Source organism: Fulmarus glacialis, unplaced genomic scaffold (assembly GCF_000690835.1).
Source record: "Fulmarus glacialis isolate BGI_N327 unplaced genomic scaffold, ASM69083v1 scaffold38073, whole genome shotgun sequence".
Taxonomy (NCBI): domain Eukaryota; kingdom Metazoa; phylum Chordata; class Aves; order Procellariiformes; family Procellariidae; genus Fulmarus; species Fulmarus glacialis.
The window spans coordinates 51320-59529 of record NW_009204295.1 but is presented as its reverse complement, the minus strand read 5'-3'; the positions used below and the strand labels follow the sequence as shown (position 1 = coordinate 59529).

Below are 8210 nucleotides of genomic sequence, written 5' to 3'. Positions count from 1 at the left end.
AAGTGGTCATTTTGATGCAACTTTTCCCCTATGAAAGGGGAATCTAGGAAGGATTCACTGCAGCAGTGGCAGACAAGCTGCAGATTTCTCAAGTATCAAATTCTAATACACACAGACCTTAAACAATGCCAACTTTAAAAAAGAACTAAAAATTCCCCTCTATTTTTTAGAGATTACCATCATTAATTCACACAAATCAAAGATGTTGGTCTCCTTCAGTAAAAGGCCCTCACAACAGCATTACAATTAAATAAATGATGTATCACTGAACATAAGAAAGAAAAAAATCAAGTTATAGAGGAAATTATTATGTTTGTAATAATAATAATAATGATGATAAAATAGCAATGAAGAAAAAACAAAGGCAAGAGTTGCTGAGAAGGAGGCATATATGAAAGACCTGTTTCAAAAGACAGAGAGATCAGTAACTCCCTCCCTCTGCATCAACTCAATTGTATGGACTCTGGATAAGCTTGTTTTAAAGGCATAGTGAGAAGGGGAAAAAAAACCCCAGCAAACACTGGATGAACTAACACACTTCACCAGCTCATCAGCAGTCAACATCCTCCTAGCAACTGCATAACCTTATGTTCACTCTGCTTCCTATTTCTAGAGATTCTGCCTTGGTCACGGCCACACAACCTTCACTGGTTAGTTAAGCCTCTCTACCACAAGCCCCAGCTAACCAGCTTCAGAAATACCCATGTTGTAGTAGATAGGTCTGCATTCTGCTGACCTCTTTAGTCCCAACAGAAAATAAAAGGCCAGCAACCTTCAAATAAAATAATATATGTTGGACACTTATTTTGTTACCCTCTTTAATTACACATGCTGTGCTGGCACATATACGAAGGACTGCACCTGTTGCATTGCAAAGATTCTGTCACTTGTAGTTTAAACTTAAGTAATCTAAGCAAGCAGTCTCACACAAGCTAGGGTTCAGTTCCTAGCCACAATGGGAGGAATTGTTTTAAGAATGAAGCTTGCTGCACATCTTTTGACACTGCAATTCACAGCTACTCTCCAACCCTCATTCCTTGTTTACCCTTAAACCATACAAGGAAGCGGCCAGGTTGTTTTAGTCGTTGAGAAATTAAGGTGATAAGGAATTATGCACTGGGTATGTAATAATACCAAAATAAAAGAAAAAACCTACTTCATTAAGATCATACAATTAATCAAACAGAGTATATATATAATATCTTTTTTTTTAAGCCCTGGGATCCAAGGCGTCCAAAGTTATTAAAATAAAGTTCATTCACAGAACAAAAACAAATTTAATTTGAATTGCTTGCAGATACTGCTAATTTTCATTTTTTTAATTAAAAAATGCGTTTATGTGAACTATGTGCAGGATTTGTTTCTAGTAGTTGTGTTTGTGCACATTGCCTCTGGACCTGCTGCTGCTACTGCTGTTGCTCCTGGGTTTCTCCAATCACCCCCGGAAAAAAATGTGATGGAAGCTACCAACACCCCAGCAAAAGAAACTCTGGGGTATGCTGGCCTCACTTCATGGAGCAGACGTGGGCGTAACTCCCGCTCTCTGGGAGTCGTGGTTGTCTCCTCCTCCCTCTGGGTCCTCTGACAGGCTGAGAGATGCTGTCTTGTTTGACAGGAGGCCAATGTTCTCTTGTGTCAAGGCTGATCCATTTGGAACATCACTGCTGAAAGAAAGTTGAGGAGAAAGGGGGAGGGGGTGAAGAGAAGTAGTTACTGAGATTTTTCATTTATTTTAAGTAGAAGGACTTAAATATTTTTTCCTGCAGCATCTCAATGAACAGTTGTATTTAAACATGTAAAGACTTGCCTTGTATAACAAATAGGTTGTCTGGTATACTGCAGATACTTACCAGAAAGGGAATAAGGATAAGATACAGATAATTGAAAACAAACCAGACTACATATTTTTAGGGTTCTATATTAGCTATGTTTGCAAAGTATTTCAGTACATGCCACAAGATGTACAGTATCAATCTGTACAATGCACACATTCCAGAATATTTAACTTATCTGGATCATTTATCTTAATTTTTTTATTTAAAAAAAGAAATAGTTGTTTCAATTTCATTACTTCGAGTTTCATTTGGAAAAATTAGTTTCTGCTCCGGAGGCCTCAATCTAATGGTGCAGCGCAAAACTCAAGAACTCAAGAAAGAAAGCGCAGACTTCATAAGCAATTGAGAGGGATAAATTTTATGAATAAATACACTTTCTGAATAACTACCCAGATTCCAAACTGCTCACATGAAGTTATGTAAACTTAATGAAACACGTGAGCTCTTCTGTTCAAAGTATTAGTCTGAATACAGGCAGAAACTGCCCAGGGAAGTGGTGGAGTCACCATCCCTGGAAGTATTTAGAAGACGTGTAGATGAGGTGCTTAGGGACATGGTTTAGTGGGCATGGTGGTGTTGGGTTGATGGTTGGACTCGATGATCTTGGAGGTCTTTTCCAACCTTAATCATTCTATGATTCTAAGAAGAAAGAGTAGCCCAGCTCTGTTGTGCTCTTTAAGATGCTGGCAGTCATCTGAAAATGGTTGCTGTGTAGATTTCCAGCATTCCCTGCCAACATCTTATTTCAAGTGACTATCAAATGTGAATTGAAATCAAACCCAGCATCTACACAGATAAAAATTACTTCCTACAAATAAAAATGAACTTTGTTTCAAAGTTACATACCTTCCTAGACAACATCCACATCACAAACCTTAGCAGGATGGAATAACTTTCCTCTCACATTTGGAACATTTCTCTTCTTTGAAACTAAAACTGTAGATAAAGATTTCTTTTATGGTTGTTGTTTATCTCCTGCTCCTCCCTACTAATCACCCAATATTGACTAGATGGACTTCTGGTCTTACAAACATTGTAATTCTTCTGTTGCATTATTGATATACGGTCTCATTCCACTCACCTACTCATCAGCTGAAATGGCCCTTAATTCATGCTCGCACTATGAAAGCTTGATTTGTATAATCTTTTCCTAGTAGATGCTTCCACATCAGAGACAATGTGAGGCATTATTCATATACCAGAGAGTGACCCCGATTAAGTCATTCTCCTGTTACCTGAATGTCAGCGCGAGGTCCTCAGCTGGAACCTTGCTTTGCTGTTCTAATTGTCCATTTTCTGTCTGTTTAGTGCTGCCCAGTTTGTTTTTTATATCCAGTGAAGACTGGCTCTCCTTTAAAAAAAGGACAGAAGAAAACTTCTTTAACGTTGTGATAAAAAAAATTTGAGACTTCATCCTTTGGGACCGATGATGGCAGCCTGTAAACTGGAGGCATACAGTGTAACCCACAAAAGCCATGAGACAAGAAAACAGACTTGGTAAGATATACTCATCCTCTCAGGACACAGTATTTCCCAAAAGGAAGGGATGATTCTTGTAACAGCAAGCAAAGACCATAGACTGTAACAGCACACAGACTTCTGAACGCTAGCCTGTACCTGCAGATGATGTTTTCTATGTTAAAGCAGTTTATACAACTCATGGCACAGTGACCTTGGAGACAATTCATAGTTTTCAACCAATTCAGTGCCACACTTATTTTCCAACGGTGACAAAATAACAGCAGAGTATTTTGAAGTGGCTAGACTTCAAATTCTTCACGAAGAAGAGTCAAGAAACTTTTCAGGAGGTTTTGAAGAATAAAGAGGTGAAGAGGAAGATGGATGACTCCAGCTGTGGTCATCCAGCAGAGAGCCTTTTTGCCAGGGTGAACAGGCTGCAGCCAGCTACACGGCTCTCCACTCCACCTCTCTGCCTCCCACCCCCACGGCACTCACCATGCTCAGCTCACGGGTTCTCTTCCCAATTTCCCTTTCCACCTGGTGTAGCTCCAAGCTCAGCTGTTCACTTGAGATCATCCCAGGCCACTTGGGAGGTGGGGGTGGGGGCTGTGGTTGGCCTGCCAGGGTAGTCGCCTCCCTCTGCAACAGCAGCCTGTTACTAACAGCCTAAATGCATAAAGCCAAGCACATACACAACTGAGCACACAACACACCAAGCACAGAAACAGCCCTAGGCCATAACTCTAGAGTATTGCTTATTTGCAAAACCAAGGCCTTCTCTCTCCATGTTTAACAAGGTCCCAACCAAAAGTTGAAACATTTTTTACATGCAGACAAGTCTTTCCACTTTTAAACAAAGGGTGTTAAATACCTTTTACTGTAATAGAGCCTGTATTATTACTAAATCATATAAAATATCTTGAGAGATGTGGATGTCAATATGTAGCTCTACTGACCTAGATTAGGAAGCACAGGAACAGAGAGGGGCAAGTGACTACGGTCACTCACAAGTTGCAAGTTACTAGCAGCCAAGTAGAAGCAGTAACCATGTCAGCCACTCCAAAAACCTGTTAACACTTGGGAATCAGTTCCGTAAGTGTATACTCTGCATTTAAACACACTATCTACTCCTCCACACAACCAAACATCTGGCTGGTCTACAAGTAGAAATGCTCATTCATTCAAGAAGAAAGCAAAACAATCTAGTTCTTCATGCTCAGACTGAATTAAGCAATTGCTACCACCTTGTAACAGGTAAATTAATAAAGCCTCCTGGATTTCAAATATCTACTTGCAGCTTTGAACGAGATACATTGAAACCTGTTACTACCCAAAATAACCGATTACTTCTGACAAATTCAAATTATGGTAAAATCAAGGCTCAAAACTCAACTATGTAGGATTTACCACTGACACAATCACAATAATAATGAGCAGGAGAGGCAGGCCACTTGCGGGTTTTGCAACTTTCAAATACTCTTCTATTATGGCAAAGGCAGACATGCAAGATTTAAAACATTTTCTCCTCTTGTTCCCAAGCAAGAGCACAAGAACACAAATTATGTTTCAAGTAACTAAGAAATGCATACTACTTGTAACTGCTGCTGCGACTTAAAAATTGTGAGCTCTTACAACTAATCTGCAATAACCCTCTTCTATAATACATGTTCTTAGATAACCATAGTTTCAGCAGAAGCTGCTATCCACTACTTATAGCAATTCCTCCCGGGAAAACATTAATATGAATAGTTGCTGAGGTACCTAGAATAGTTTTCTGGTAAATATTTACTGATTTTTCCTAGAAGGAAAAAAAAAAAGTAACTAAAGCTTTGCTAAAACAATTCTTTCATTATGCCTTGACATTCCTCCATCTGTGCCTTGCAAAATACAAAGATTTCAGCTCATTAATTCTTTTACAAATGCAGACTCCTATCTCTCCTCACGTTGCATGTGACTACGTTTCTTCTAAGCAGGGTGACATGAAATATTAAGCTTTAATTTTTCAAACTAAATATCTTCAATATTTATTTTCTTGACTCTTGTGGCTTGCGCTATTTAGGAAGAAACAGGTACAACACAAAGCCAAACATGAAACAGATGAAGGTCATAGCTTTCTGTACATAAAATCAGACATTTTCAATGGCAGTAAAGCCAAAAAGAACAGGAATCTACACCACAAGTTTGCCTCTGAGTTAACAGATGAACGGAGAGGGGGAGTAAGTGAGAGAGAGAATGAAAGCAAACATGAATGAGCACAGAGTGCAGATTCAGGTATGGTGTTGATTTGCACGTGAAGTGCAGGGAAGTTTCTGCTGCTAAGCAGAGAGGTTTACACTTGTACCATAGTCCTGATGCCTGGCATCACAGAATTAAATATTGTTACTGAATATCATTACAGTCAGAGAAAGATCATCAACACACGAAAAGCAGCTTTACTAGCTTCGTCTCTCTCCATACCACCCCTCACCACTCTTCCAAATGTTGGTACCAACCTCTAGTCCTCGCATTTGTGTCTGCTGGCTAATCTGATGGTCTACTTGCTGTAGCTCCATGCGCAGCTGCTGCTCTCGCTCTGCTGAGGGCAACTGTTTCCCATGACCAGCCACATCTGACATGGACAGTCTCTCCCTTTGGGATCAGAAAAGCAAAAATAAGGAGATTTCCAAAAAAAGCTTTACTCAGCTGGCACAGAAATAAATAGATAAAGAAAATTTAGAAAAAGGCAAAGAAAATATAAAACAATTCTACCTGTCATTGAAACGTCCCTGAGAAGGTATATTTTGATGAGGAGAATATGGAGAGCCTCCCCAGCCACCGTGAGTTCCATAAGGATTGTAGTCTGCCAGTGAACAGAAAGCAAACCATGTTGCATTACTACAAAACTATCCTTTAAGCAGTTCAGCCAACACACAGAACTGGACAGAAATTAGAGAATAACCAGAAAGGTCAGCCCTTTAAGAGTGAGGAAGTCTAACGTTTTTTCTGCTGAAATGAACACAAAAATACTATGTGTGACCAGTCTCATGTGCATAATGCATGACTCTTCCTGCATGTCCAACAAGATTTGCTACAGCCTTCCAGAGTCTACGAGTTTGTGAAGAACTTCAGACATGCAGGGGACACAAAGAGAAACTTACAGCCACTATGAGAGCAATTATTTTTGTTGCTTAAGTTCCTAAAAGACTCAAGAGTTGCTTGAGAATTCTGAGATACCTAGTTTGAAGTTTGAATACCGAGTTTGAAGATGAAGCTTTCAGGGAAGCCAGAGTTCTACCTGTGATAAAGTCTAGAAGTTTGATACCGAGTTTGAAGATGAAGCTTTCAGGGAAGCCAGAGTTCTACCTGTGATAAAGTCTAGAAAGTTACTGCCTGAATTAAGCAAATGAGGTTTTGTTTTGTTTCCAGCAGTTAACTCCTGAAAAAATCTAGAAGGAAGTTTGGGGGAATATAATTAAGTCTTTTCTTAAGATTATTCAGTGCACCTCAAGAAAGAGACCATCTTTTAGAGTAAGCCACACTACCCATGTGATTAGAAAATAAATGTGTAGAAAATAAATCATTCCTACTTTATTTGCTTTGCCTAACAGTACACAAAACAATGGCTGCATTGAGCTTGAAACAGCAACTATCCATAAAGTAGGAGTGCAGCACAGTACTTTGTTATGATAGTTTTGCATTATATATTTGAGAAAGCAGTAAGTTTCTGGATTCTACTACAACAGATTTAAAAGAAGCCTCATCTCAGAGGGACCAGCAGAACAAAATAACTTTTTCCAAACAGCAACAAATAACCAACATATACACTACGTGTGTACAAACCTGTCCGTGGAACAGGATGTAGTGGCAGCCATTTTCTTCAGGCTTCTCAGTACAGTCCTACCTAGAGTTATTTTTAGTGGCATAACATACATCTCATCTATATTTCTAAGACGAGAAACAAGTTTACAGGGCTGTCTTCAACTTGCGCTACACCACAGCACTAAAGAAAATAGCAACAGCCAGCAAAATCCAAGAGCACACATCGTACCTGAAATGATTGATTTGGTGGTAGCTCCCTGAACCGCCATGGCCTGCATGGGACCAGAATTCTGGTACATCGCTTTGGAAGTACGAGAGATAGCCCCAAATCTCGACACAGTTGGTCGGTCTCCAAATGGAATGAGGTCATCATCACCAGTCTCTGCTGCTCTTCGCTGCATGTCTAATCGCTGGTCACGCATGGCTTTACTATCTACGTTCTAGACAAGATATGGAGAAGGCAGTCAAAAACTTATTCAGAAATGAACAAAACCACATTCCTTCTACAACAAGCTGGTACCAGTATAGTAAGTCTCTCTTGTATTCTCTATTCCCTTCATCCTTCAACTAGTCGTCTTATTCTTCAGTTTATAACTCCACTGTTAGAGTGATGTCTCTTTAATGGTCTAACTTAAGATGACCATTACTACTACCGCTGTGAAATAGTTGCATGATTAATTGTGAACAAATCCAAGAGAAGGGAGCAGCAGCAAAAAGAAATGAAGGCAGAGAAAGTCCAATGGGACGGAAGGGAAAAAACCTCCTTCCAGGATAAAGTCAAAGAGGAGATCAGTGGGCATCTCTGAGGAATACATACTCCTCCCAAAGTCCAAAAGAAATTTAACTGAAACCCAGTGTAAAGAACTGTATCATCTGACAGCCTGCAGATGACTCAAAATGGGAATTATTCAGTACAAGTATTACTTGAACATATCTAGCACACCTCTTCAGGCACATTTTTCATTAAGCAGTAGTACTGCTTGGAACATCCTGGTTTCTAACTCAGCTTCAGACTCAAACACCTTAATGGGTCAGCAAGCGAAGAGATAAAATGTTCCCTCTCTACTCAAAGAACTTTGACAACCAGTCACAAAGGAAAAGATCTGCACAGAAAAC

At 39.6% G+C, this 8210-nt stretch overlaps 1 protein-coding gene across 1 annotated transcript in view; it reads right to left on the bottom strand.

Annotated features, from left to right (window-relative positions):
- Window positions 1-1146: 1146 nt before the first annotated feature.
- Window positions 1147-8210, bottom strand: part of RC3H1 (ring finger and CCCH-type domains 1) — a 35126-nt gene continuing 28062 nt past the window's right edge. Inside the window, exons 14-19 of the mRNA XM_009574938.1 lie at window positions 7324-7534; window positions 6045-6135; window positions 5789-5924; window positions 3792-3962; window positions 3071-3186; window positions 1147-1664 (exon numbers count right to left, since the gene is read on the bottom strand). Of these exons, the coding sequence (XP_009573233.1) occupies window positions 1511-1664; window positions 3071-3186; window positions 3792-3962; window positions 5789-5924; window positions 6045-6135; window positions 7324-7534 (879 nt within the window). The 3' untranslated portion in view covers window positions 1147-1510. The remainder of the gene's footprint in view (window positions 1665-3070; window positions 3187-3791; window positions 3963-5788; window positions 5925-6044; window positions 6136-7323; window positions 7535-8210) is intronic.